Below are 13,653 nucleotides of genomic sequence, written 5' to 3'. Positions count from 1 at the left end.
GCTTTGGAGCAAATGTACGTGAGGAATAACAGGGCCTGCTGTAGATGAACATTCAGGAATGAGGTGCCTCAGCAGAGCTGAAGGGGGTGTCTGCATACAGCTTGAATGTCACTGTTTTGTCAATCCCTTACTTCCAAAAGCAGGAGCATTTGCCCAGACGCTCACCCCTAAATACAACTGCACTGTGCACACCTCACATGTCTTTCTTCTCCAACAGTCCATATTCCTCTTCCCTACCTGAGACACAGGAGAGGAACCTGTGGCTTAACTGCAAGGTGAGATCAGAACACACAAACTGAAATGCTGTTCTATTTGTCTAAGTTTTCTTGTGCCTTCAGCATTTCTTTGAAATCCAGCAAACCCAGAACCTTAGCTCTGTAGCAAACCAGGATGACCCAAGAGAATCTAAAATCTTCAATATATATGAAAAATCTTCTTTATTTGAGCAGTTTCTTCCTGTAAGTTGTGTTAGTTACCAGGTTAAAATTTGGTAAAGTAAATTAAATTACAGAAAGTCAGACTTATGACATTATCAAAGGGGAAAAAAATTATTCCTACTGCAAGTGAAAATAGTTTAACACCTGCTTGCAGCTTGGACATGACACTGTGCATTTAAATAGCATTCTCCTGATCAAACCTTTGTAGATGTAGTTAGGCAAGTTTTGATTGCACAGAATCCATTAGATTTTATGTTGATTCCTTCTCTGCAAGAACACAGCAGCTTGAGAGTAGGGAATAACAACCTGCTTGTACTTTTAATCCCTTCAAGCTTTCTAGCACTTATTATTTTTGTAACAGTGAACAAGACAGCAAACACATCCCTTGCTGTGCTGAATTTTGTCTATTGCTTCTTCCTATTACATGGGATAAAAGGAAACAGTGGCCAACATGCTTTTGTTTGAAAGCAGAACACGGCAGCACTTGCTCTGGGAGAGCATGTCCATGGGAATGCTTATGTATCAGGGACTATGTTCTTCTGTCTCCCTCTGTCTGTTCCACTGCTAATGGAAAACAGAAGGTATTTCTTAAGTAGTCTACCAGAGAACACAATCAGTGCTTTTCCTGTTCAGATGAACTATAACCTCCCTGTCTGCAGGTGATAGGAATCTTGGTCTTGTCATTCTCTAACACTGGGTCTTCATTCTGCTGTTGCAGGCTCTCTGCCTGCTGAAAGACATTTTCAAAGCAAAGCCACATGAAGCCACCAAACACCTGGTTTATCTGTCTTTAGGAATTCTTAGAGTTGTTTGCGCTACAAACACAAAATCCCACAAATACACCTATTTACACACCCACATACAAATATATATATATAGCTTAAGTTCTTATCTAAAAGTTACATTAAACAATCAGAAGTAGTTGGACTGCCTGTGGTGAGCCTACTATGAGTTGGAACTATAAATCCTGACATCTCCATCAGTCATTATGAACTTTACCAGCCAGGAAAATACAGCATCTGGATTGGCTACATGCCCCTGTAAGTTTTTATGTTAGTCACATTTCTCCTGAGCTTATTTTCATAGTTAATATATTGGAAAGTGGGTTTGGGTTTGATTCTTTTTCTAATATTCATCTCCCCTGTCTCTCAGTTTCTCTCCTCCTAACTGACAACTAACAGGGCCTGGCTGCAGCTATTCCTCTTGTGTCTCTATCCTGTCTGTGAGTGCCAGGGCTCAGCTTCTCTCTCCTTCATAAAATCATAGAATCAATTGGGTTGGAAAAGACCTCCGAGATCATTGAGTCCAACCCTTGGTCCAACTTCAGTCCCTTTACCAGATCATGGCACTCAGTCCAATCTAGGTTTAAAAACCTCCAGGGATGGGGAATCCACCCCCTCTCTGGGCAGGCCATTCCAATGCCTGAGCACTCTCTCTGCAAAGAAGTTTTTTCTGATCTCCAACTTAAATTTCCCCTGGCAGAGCTTGAGCCCATCGTGTCCCCTTGTCCTATTGCTGAGTGCCTGGGAGAAGAGACCAACCCCCATCTGGCCAGAACTTCCCTTCAGGTAGTTCTAGACAGTGTTGAGGTCACCTCTGAGCCTCCTCTTCTCCAGGCTGAACACCCCCAGCTCCCTCAGCCTCTCCCCATAGGACTTGTGCTCCAGTCCCTTCACCAGTCTTGTTGCTCTTTTCTGGACCCGCTCCAGCCCCTCAATCCCTTTCCTGAACTGAGGGGCCCAGAACTGAACACAACACTCAAGGTGTGGCCTCACCAACACAGAGTACAGGGGAAGGGTCACTTCCCTGGTCCTGCTGGCCATGCTATTTTTGATCCAGGCCAGGATCCCATTGGCCTTCTTGGCCACCTGGGTACACTGTTGGCTCACGATGAGCTTCCTGTCAGTTAGTACCCCCAGGTCCCTTTCTGCCTGGCTCGCATGGCCCCAGCAGTGTATTCGTAATTTGCAGGAGCTTCTGACCTTGCATGATTGCATTCTGGGGTATGGGCTGCAAGAAATCTGAATGGTAGAGCAACTGGAAGACAGCACAGACAGTCACACAACTGCAAGCAACAATTCTACTGGAAGTGGCCAGAAATAATAATATTGGGGTGCAGAAATCCTACTTGCTACAAAAACCAAGCCACTAGTAGAAGATCACATTCAGCTGCAAATCAAAAGAGAAAATAAGACACAGACCTGGCATAATCTCATTTGGCAGAAATGAATGATGGCCTTTTTGCAATTGTTTTGCTGAAAAGCACAAATCTCTACAAAAAGAAACCAGCCATCTGTTTTGAATGTTTTAGACTGTAAGTATCTACTTGTGTTCTTCTTTGATCTGTAAGAATAATAGGAAGACAGTGATACAGTCCAGTTACACCTCTGTTGTGAGTGTTTAATTCATCCCAGGGCTGCAGATTACAAAATTCCATCTGGAAGTCTTAGTCTTATCATTCTGGGATCAGAAAGAAGATGAACAGTGTATCAAGATCAGTTCTTTTGTGCTTATTGATATAACCTTCTTGGACAGAGAATACTTTCTTCTAAGAGAAATTAGTTATTAAATAACAAAATAATAGCTTTTTTTTTTTTTTACAGACGAACTGGTACCCAAAAGAGAGAAAGGACCAGGAGCAGATGCTGACATTGTCCTAAGGACAGCATTCTTCTCTAGGCTGGCACATCCCAGTCTAACAGGACTTACTGGGTAGAAGACGCCATGCCAGTATGAGTGTAGTGTGAGGGAAGTTGGAAAGGCACAGTTTCCAAAATGAATGGTAAAAGATCAATCATAAAGCAAAATATTAAGCATTCCTTCAGTTGTTGACTCCACCATGACAGGATTGTTACTCACACTGAAGTGAACAGGTCACTCCAAAAGGCTCTCCACTGAGCAGAATTACTAAAGCCAAACAAGAAAAGGTTATTCTCTGAAAAATGACAAAGTTTGAAAAGGCTTGAAAAGAATGGATAATTGTATGATAGCTAAACCAGGAGTTTGAACTGCACTTCCTCAGGGCAGGAATTGGCAATCCATGAACTCTTTGTGTCTCCTTGCCTGGACTTGATGGCACAGGAGTCTTTTGGCTTCATAATTAACAATGACATAAACAAGGCTCCAGGAAATCAGAGATGGAAAGCAGGTCCTGTGATTACTGGAAAAACTGTATTCAAAGTGCTGCTCTTGTATGGATTAATTAGTTACACCACCTTATTTGAGTACACCACCTTAGGGTTCTTAACAAGGGGTTCCCCACCTGAAAGTGGAATTGAGGAGCCCTGGCTGTCACCAGTATGGCAAAACAAATCTGGCATCTTATCTCTCAGTCAGGACAAGTGATAATGTTTACAAGTAAAGTAAGATTATTTCATGTAGCTGCCTTCAAATTTGACACAGGGTATGTTTCTAAGGCACTTTCTTTCACAATGCTTTTACATATCTGGATGAAGAACTGTCATGAACATATTACACCATTATTATTCACTACACAACTAGTTTGCAGAGTTTTAGAGGGGATGAAATGACTCTTCAGATGATAAAAGATCACAGAAAAGAACAAGAGACAGTGGTCTAAACAGCACTGTTCAGCATGGCTGGAGCAGCAGTTCCTTGAAATGTTTAACATATGGGTTATTTTCCCTTTTTTGGGGAGGGAATAGGATCTTGGAAGGAAAAATAAGTATTAATAGAGTCAAATACAAATCTAACATAATTTTGGGAACAAATTCAAAATGAGGTATTAGACTCACCATCATATCACTTTAATGAGTGTATTTCAGAATACTGTACAATAATAGTACCTAGCACTTACATAGCACCTTTCTCAAGCAGAACTTCCACTTTTACAAACACTTCAGCTTATTTTACAATTAGAGAACTTGAGACAGGGAGAAAGAGAACAAGTGAGTGCTTGGAGACGGTGCCAGGAAAGAATTTATCTTCTGAATTGTGGTCTAGTACTGTGTCCAGTAAATTACATTGTAATGCGAGCCAGGCACGAAAGCTGGGTGTTTTTGACCATTCTGCATGATCTAACAATTAAAAAGACCATATTGAAAATAAATTTATTCAAAAGGCTTATGAGGTCACAGTGCAATAAGTGACAATACTGAGAACCTTAGAAGTGTGACACTAGGACTAGCAGTTCCTACCATTCTATGCTGGAAGCATCAAATGTGTCTTGTGGAGAGAAGCTCACATTTATACAGTGAATGAATGCCTGTGTAATCACTTGAGGATGGAACTCACCATGAAAAAGATGCTTACTTTGATGAAAGACATCAGTATATTAATCCAAGCACCAAATAATGTAGAAAAAAAATCAACATTCTTCTCAAACTTCCCAAAGTATTCTTAGTGCTGTAGCAATCTCAGTGAAAAGTTCATGGGGTTTGACAGCTGTGGTAAAGGTTAAATTAAGTCTTGAGATGTCTTGCCCTCAATGTCAGTATTTCTACCCCTCTTACTCTACCAGCACAGTAGTTGCATTTCTTCAGACTGTTACCTGTCACCTATTTCTTCCACTTTCCTTTAAATCCATCTGAATAGCCATGCATGCTGGCTGACTGGGTGTCCATTCACTGTGGATTTCCTCTTAGCTGTAAAATGGACTAAGAAATACCTCCTGCACAACAAAAAGGAAATTGTGAATGCTCCTCCTGGGCATTTCTAGGGGTGAGACAAAATTGCTCTGCAGATACAAGTTGGAAACACATGGCTTTCAGCCCTGAGCATTCAATTGGTTGAAGCATCAACTTCTCTGAGAGATTTAGCTATTTCTATCATTCTTACAGGAACCTTGTTTAATACCTTTGTTCTAAAAAACACAATACAGGAATGCCATTCAAGCCACATTACCCTTTAATAATCACAAATGGGTTTTTAGAATGAAACCAGTTTTGGAAACAATATATTCTTCAAGGATGTCCTTTGGCATATTAAATCCTCTTGATTAAAAACTATACTTAAAAAGTTCAAACTGAATTTATTAGACTTTCTTGCTATTGATGGCTTTCCTTCTATTTCAGATTTTAGATTCAGCTGACTCGTCTACAGAAACAGCCTCAGCAAAGTCAAATTACACCATTAAAAATGTAGCCTTTGGTATCCAACACATACTCGTAATCTGGTGATGTTGCAAATTATAATTTACATTGATTTTGATAAGGAGTGCAGGAAATTTTCTTGAATTGACTGTTTTTCACGTTTAAAAATGAGGCAAATATTTTCCTGTAATGACTTACTCCCTCTTCCCACCACAGACATCCCCTCTGAAATCTGAAGAGAGTTGTTCAGTTCAGCTGGTGTCTTCAGTGCTCAACTCACAATACCTACTGCTTCTGTGTTGAAATCTGTCAACCTCAATTATTGAAGAAAAATGTCACAGAGGCTTTTTTTGTCTTGCAAATATTGGCAAGTTCCTATTACCATAGAAATATTGCACCATCTTGAATTATCCCTATTTTTATGCACTCCAGTTCCATTCTAGCTCTTTGATCATTCCACTGTTACTCTAACAAGGATAATATTAATTTTCAGATTTTGCCCCTGGAATTCAGGCAAAACCAAATGCTTTGCTCTTTAGCAGGAATATACGTGACTTCAGGACTTGTTCACGGCTGTCAGTAAAAAATGCTTCCACAGAATGAATTTAAAGGGCTTGTCTAAAGACAGCACCTACCAGGCTTCAAGCCCTAATGCAAGCTAGAGCCATGGGAGGTGGAAAGAAAAATACACCAGCATGCATGCTTAAACCTATACATATAATCCATAGAAGTTACATACCAGGATAAATCTCTCAGTTCTCAGTTTTGCTCTTCCTCTCTTCTTGCCCTTAGCACTTCAGTTCTGTCCTTGCTTTTCCCTGTACCCTTTAATTTGACTGTCTGTCACTCTTCCAACCAATTTTTGTGACCCTGTGCCTCCCACACTCCTTCAACCAAAGTGGTTCCTCATTTCTGACGGGCAGGGGTGGATCAACCACACCCACACCTTCTCCCATCACAGGTAGCACAGCTGAGCCTCACAAGAAACGAGATGGACTGAACAGATTGGGAAAGTTATGGATGGAAGCTTTGCCTCTTCCCCCACGTGGCGCATACATGGTATGGATTACAAGAACATACGTGTGCAAATGCACATACCCTTTTGCATATGTTAGATCTCATAGACTGTAAATCCATATTATTCTTGATAGAAGTGAATACTGGCTATTTCAGATATTGGCCAGACCATTTCAGCATTTGAGAAAGACAAGGAGCATCCCCATGTGAAATCACCCTGGAATACACTGGGGTATAGAGGAGGATAGAGGTCCATCTGGGGAATAAAAGGAGTCACAAGAAATGCAGACAGCAAGGAAACAAGCCCAGAGAAAAAGGCTAGGAAGGACTATTTCATGATGAAAGATGGTGTTTATATTGAATTATAAACTGAAATGTAAACCACCATTCTCTGGAACCACAGGAAAGGTGCATGTGTTTAGGAACAGTGCTCCATTTCAGGGGAGCTCTATCTGATAATGCTGTCATGTACAGAACTGGCATAATTAAATATTAAATTCAGTCAACTGTGGAATGCTAGAGGGGAAAAGCCTTAAACCCTAAAACATAAAAAAAAATAATGTCCTTTGCTATTGTATATAGTTTTTGGGTCTCCATTTTATCTTCAGTATCGACCAGAGGTGATTGCATCCACAGACCTAAAGGAACTTTTAAAAACAGACTTATTGCCAAGTGCTATACTATTAGTCACCTTTTTATCATTGTAATATATAAATTTAATTTAACACATGGAGGTTAGGGACTCTGTAACTTACATCATCCTAGCTTTTACAAAGAGAATAAAGATTTTTTTTTTAATGCACATGGAATATCATGGTAAAAACATGTACTCTGTTGGGAATAACTGGCTTGGGAGGCATCAATCACCTCTACACTTTCCCTGCTGATGTGTCCAAGACAATCTTGAGACTGACAAGTTTCTCAGATGAGATGCATGCAAGGAAAGGATGCTGGCTGACTCATTATTTTGACTAGGATACTCTCTAACATGCTTTCCTGAGGAAAATGCCTCAGAGTGGAGAGATAAGCTGTATTTAATGTCAACCACCCATTAATTCGGTAAACTAAGAGAAATCATGCTCTTAGCACAGTTGCATTCAGCAGACAGGAGAGGAAAAGAGAAAGAACCTTCCATCAGTGTTTTCTACACAAACTCATGTTTGCTCTAGAAGGAAAATCAGAATTATTCCTACCTTCATAGTCAGCGTCCTCTTCCTTTTCATCTTTACTTACCTGGTCTTTCCTGTTTAATTGGTGTGTTTCAGCTGACTTTTACAACCATTATCTCTAAAACTTAACAACATACACCAACACACAACCACTGCAAGCGCCGTGATTCAAAAAGGATGTGAAATCAACAGCAAGTGTAAATTAATGAAGCATTTTATCAATTTTTCCACTAAAGAGATTTTCTCAGTTCAAACCCCAAGGCATGAAATTCAAGTTTGACTCTGCCACAGTTGGATTAAATTTTTCAGCTGGTTGACTTGAAAACAGGGATTTGATCTGTACAGTCAGACAGACATGTAAGTCTGTAGTTAACTGAGCAAGTGTGAAGAGATGAGAGTGCCTTATTCTTTCATGAATGTTTTACAAATCTAAAGCAAAAATTTTCAGAAATGCAAGAGTCCAAGATTTCCACAGACATTTTCAGAAGTTTTCTTTCAAGTAACTAGTAGGGAAAAATCAAAATGTGCGAAAAAATGTGAACAAATTCATGTGAAATATTTTTTCTTAAAAGGATAAGTTAAGAAAGAAAAAGTTCCATTTAAATTTTTAAAATGCTGTCGTTGCATCTCAGTCCTTTAAAATACTTCAAGTACTTCAGAGAAATGTATTCTGTTTTCAAACTGATGCTTCAAGGCATAAATGAATCCCGTGTACTATGGTCTAATACTCAGTATTTGACTTTTGGGGCTCTATGTCAAGGCTCCTGGTCAGTAAGGGATGTTTTCTTTGCTAGAGAACAGGCATGAGGAGAAGGACTCTTGTCCTGTGTACTGCCCTCTCTTCTGAAAGTGGAGTTGTCATGGGGACAGTTTGACAGCAGAAAAGAGAAAATTGTGGATGCTGACATAGAGAAACAAAATGTACTTTAAATGAAAAACAGCCACCAATTTCTCCCCCATTGTTTTGAAAGAATGAGGGAGATGGAAGGGAGAGAGGAAGGTTAAGGGGATATTCCACTTTCTCTTGAAATTTATAGACAATTTATATTCCTAGTGCATATCAAGAATCATCTCTTGTGAGTCGATAAATAGCTGTGACTGGTTAGGTCAGCGTGCATGGCAGCAATCTCTGCAGCACATCTTAGCATGCCCAAAACCTCCAGGAGGAACATTATCTTCAGGAGGAACATTATCTCTGAGCAAATTCTTTACAAACCAGAATCGAAAAAGCACACATAGATTTGGCTGCAGTGCAAACTGCTTTGAAAAAGAATCTGCCTGAAAACGTTTCCTCCATGAAGTCAATGATAAACGATATGAGAGACATTTCCTGCTCTCTCATCCGCATTAAGGGTTTGCTTTGCACAGAAACTCAATTACATGCCCTGGAAAGTTCTCCCCACAACATCGTGAAACAATGATATGATGATTAGAAGAGGAAAATCACAAACTGCACATAAACACACAGTAAACACCCTCATGCAGAGACTGTCCAAGCGAGGGGAGGGAGCACAGCCAGGGTTCACCAAGCACACGGGAGCGAGAGGTGGGAGTGACTGTCGGAAACTTTTCCATTGGCAAGAGAAGTTGGTTCTCACCGTTCTGAACAAAATGGCTGAACTAAGAGCATCTGACTGGTTATGCCCAAATACCCTCCTCCTCATCCTAGAGGTGCAGAGGTGGCAATGGGAGGAAAGCCCCAGGGCAGCATGGGAATGAAATAAAGAGTTGGTTAGTATTTGAAGCACATATGTAAGTACAAATAGCAGTACAAAGCGTTTAACTCCTTATGCAATATTCTGAGCTACCTTCAGGCATGGCTTTCTTTGTTCTTTTGTAGGCTTTGGCAGCCTTGGAAATGCCTCTATGCAAAGGGGAAGTGCAGTCAGACCCTCCTCCCACCCCCTCTCCTCCCTGTTACCCTCCTCTGCAAGGTCCTTGAAAGAATTTCCACAAATGCTTAAATTTTATTTCTCTCTCACATTTTATCTTTCCATTTCATCTGTGAATGCCATACTGCACTTATTTGCAAGCACCTACTACAGCTACATTCTGGTAATGGCTTCAGCTGCCTATAGGCTTGCAGTGCAGAAACAACAGATATTCTAACATTTACACCAAATTCAAATTAAGAATTCAATTTAATTTGCAGTATTAACAATTTCTCTCTCCTGAAAAAGGTAACACCAACATCTTCCAAAAACACTGCAGAAAATTCCAGCCAGTCAATGTACAATCAAGGAAGGTATTATTAAATCAAGATGCAAAAGAAAGTTGCTTTGAAAATGAGAAATTTTCTCTTTGCTTCTTTGAATACACTCCTTATTGTCTTCTGATGCAGACACCAAAGGAGATTTTTAAAGATCTGTTTTTTGCAGGGTGAACACGCAATTGTTTTTTGCCATTTTCCTCTTGCACCTCACCCATGATTTCTGTCCAAAGTTGGCACTTAAAGGTCTAGAGTGAGATGCCTTCCTTCAGAACTCAACAATTTCTACATGAGTCAGAGGGCAAAGAGGAGCACCAAACATTCCTTCACTTTGGTAAGGCAGTGATTAATGGTCTCTAATATTTTAATTAAACTGGAATGGATGAGATTACAACATGGGCTATGCAATTACACTGGCATTCTCCATGCTACCCAAGGGATGGTTAATCTCTCTGATAGTTAGCACGCACATGGCTGTGCTTTGTACATGACACATGAGGCTCCTCACTGCTTTGGAGATGGTAAATTGATTTTCCTTCAGTTCACGGCCCATTGAGTTTGTGAGGGAGCAGTCTGTGCTCATTTGGCACCGAGGCCAGGGTTTCCTCTTGGGAAATGAAGGGAACTGCTCATATGCAATCCATAGATCAGAAAGCTGATCCTGGAGCATGATTTCCTGCTACTGAAGACAAGAAACAGTCCTGGACACTCCATACACTCAAGCAGTAAACCTGAGCTACTAAAATCTGAAAATGTCAGCCAGGACTCGAGTCTCACATTTAAGAGAGTCATGTTTTTCTCTGCCCTTTCAGTGTGCTCCTTCTTTCCACCCACTTAATAACAGCTTGGTACTGGGAACTGTTCATTGACATTTCAGGAGTTTTCAACAAAGGCAACACAACAGCAACATCCATTTCTGCTTCATAACTGCACTCCAGAATCCTATTTTAGTTCCCAGGTACTGCAAGCATGTCAGGGAGAACTACGTATGGCTCAAAATAATCAGCCCTCATAGTAAAAATTATGTTAAAAACAAAGAAGAGAGACACATTACCTGGTCAGGGGAGGGCTTGTGGTTGGTTTGGTTGGAATGGGATGAGGATTTGAGGTGGTCATCCTCATAGTTGTCTGCCATCAGCTTCATGCGGTTCTGAGTCTATTAATAAAAAACAAACAAAAGAATCTCAGTCTACCTTTTGAAGTGATCATGGGGACTAAAGGGAACAGGGTATTTATACTATTCTGCACATCCTAAATCCATACTTGGAAAAATGTAAGACATATGCATGAAACACCAGTTGGATTACTCTAGAGAACTGGTAAAAACTGGGAGACACATTCAACACAGTTCACTTTGAGGATAAATTAGTTCTGCAATTAAATGGTTCACCTGACTTGTACCTACTAAAACTTGTGCTGCAAGAAACTAATTTCTTCTTCTAGATCCTTGGCATTAAGGTTCAAACATCAGCTTAGAGAATGTTTCAGTGAAAACATGACTTAGATGTCCCTAAGTCAGTTAAAAAAAAACAAACAACAAAACCCCCATAAAGTAATCAGTTTAAAAACAAAAGTAAACAAGCTGAAAATAGGTCATTACTTAGAGAAGTCCATCCAGTTTCAATATGCAATTCCGTTTTCAACTGATATGATAAAGAGCAGAAAAATTCTGAGACCGGCCAGAAAAATGTGAATTATACAAAATTCATCCTGTGAGAAAATTAAAAATAAATAAATCTCTGGGAAGAAAAAGTGATATAATGAAGGTTTATAAATTAAAATCTGAACAGAGTCAAGTAAAGAATTAGCAAAATAGGGAACAAATTTCTTAGGTTTTCTTCAACTTCTTGGGAGATTTCAAGTTGCAGAGGACATATGATTTTTAAAACCACACAACATAAAATAAATTGTGTAAAAATAAATGGAATACTTTACAATACCTTTCTAGGCAAGCAATTGCAATGAATATGAAAATATACTACATGACTGTGTCTGCAAAGGAGTGTGTTGGTGAGATGAAGCCCTTTTAACATACTGCCCTGAAATGAGGTTCCCAAGCACCTACAAACACCCCCCCAAAGAAATAAGTTAAAAACGCACCTGGAAAATGTCCCACTTCCCCAGTAGGACTTACAAAGGCCATTCAGGCAGCAATGACACCCTGTGAGCAGTCCAGAGGGGACAGTGGAATAGCTGAGTGAGGGTCTTGCAAAGCAAAATGCTGCTTCCCTTCACGTGATCTGGGTGCAAGTGTCACTGGGAACTCACACCTGGAGCAGATCCCAGACAGAGTGACAACACCTCTCCCAGCTCAGAGGGCAGACAAAGCCCCATTCTGAGCTTTGGGAAACTCTTGTATTTCAAGGAAATAAAAAGGCTAGCCAGACCTGTGTTAGATATGATACACAGTAAATTATCTACAGCTAGACATATGAAATCATCAGACATGCACTAAAATGAAATGTCTTAGAATGAAAGCTCAAAGCTCACTGTAAAAATGCCAGCTGTTGATTCAATACCTTCATAACTCTATGGTTTCTCACTGAAAACTCTAATTTTAATAAGTATCTTGAGGCTAGAGAATGCATTCTACTTGACTCTATTCAGAAAATTACAGAGAAGGTCCAGGGTTTGAATCTGGATTTGATTTTATTTTGGATTAATTTAACAAAAGCTAATAGTCAATTGAGCTTAAGCAATAAGCAATTTAATCACACAAAATTTTTATATTGTTTTCTCTGCTTTGTCAAACAAGTTTTGAATTCCAAGTCTGACTCATCATTCATAAATCACTACTGGAAACATGCTACATTAATCCTTAAACAACGAGTTTATTGTAAAGGCACTTTCTTTGTATTTATTGTTTTATTATATTTAAGGTTGTCCCTTCAACAGTTTCTCCTTTACAATGAGGACAACTGATTTTAAATGATTTCACCTTTCTTTGGACATTTTTCGGTTTGATAATAAATAATAAATCCTTACATGACTTTCAGCATGTGTGTGGAAAAAAATCTATTGAAAACCAGATGTTTAGCAGGATGTTAGTACAGCACATTAACTTTCCTGAGAGAAAAAGTAGCTCTTCCCAGAGAGAGGGAACATGTTTTATGGTATTGCATGGAAAACCCCATGTTAGCTCATACAGGAAGAGAATATAAAGAATGTAAAGACCTAAACATTTCACAGAATGGGTCAGGTTGGAAGGGACCACTGTGGGTCATCTGGTCAAGCAGCGTCATCCCAGAGCACATGGCACAGGATTGTGTCCAGACAGTTCTGGAATATCCAGTGAGGGAAACTCCACACCCTCTCTGGGCAATCTGTTCCACTGAACAGTCACCTCCACAGCAAAGAAGTTTTCCTCACGTGTAGGTGGAATCTCCTGTGCATCAGATTCTGCCCACTGTCTCTTGTCCTATTACTCAGCACCACTGAGACAAGCCTGGTCCATCCTCTTGCCAGCTTCCCTTCAGATGCAGACAGACATTGACAAAATCCCTTTTCAGTCATCTCTTCTTAAGGCTGAACAGGACCATCTCTCTCAGCCTTTCCTTATAAGAGAGACGCTCCAGTGCCTTAACCATCCTTGTTGCTCTCTGCTGGACCTGCTCCAGGAACTCCATGTCTCTGTTGTCCTGAGGAGCCCAGAACAGGACAGAGCACTCCAGATGTGGCCTCACCAGGGCTGAGCAGAGGGGCAGGATCACCTCCCTCCACCTGCTGGCAATGCTCTTCCTAAAGCACCCCAGGATAGCCTTGGCCTTCTT

General features: G+C 40.2%; 1 protein-coding gene across 9 annotated transcripts in view; it reads right to left on the bottom strand.

Annotated features, from left to right (window-relative positions):
- ERC1 (ELKS/RAB6-interacting/CAST family member 1) overlaps nt 1-13,653 on the bottom strand; it is a 299,501-nt gene that overhangs the window by 24,883 nt on the left and 260,965 nt on the right. For 7 of the 9 annotated variants that reach the window (XM_071551243.1, XM_071551238.1, XM_071551240.1 and 4 more), the window contains one exon: nt 10,938-11,039. In XM_071551243.1, coding sequence (XP_071407344.1) covers nt 10,938-11,039 — 102 coding nt within the window. Of the gene's footprint in view, nt 1-9,272; nt 9,340-10,937; nt 11,040-13,653 lie in introns of all 9 variants that reach the window. The other 2 variants (XM_071551244.1, XM_071551245.1) reach the window with 1 other exon arrangement.

Source organism: Pithys albifrons, chromosome 3 (assembly GCF_047495875.1).
Source record: "Pithys albifrons albifrons isolate INPA30051 chromosome 3, PitAlb_v1, whole genome shotgun sequence".
NCBI lineage: Eukaryota > Metazoa > Chordata > Aves > Passeriformes > Thamnophilidae > Pithys > Pithys albifrons.
Note: the sequence above shows the minus strand (reverse complement) of the source record. Positions and strands in the feature narration are given on the sequence as shown.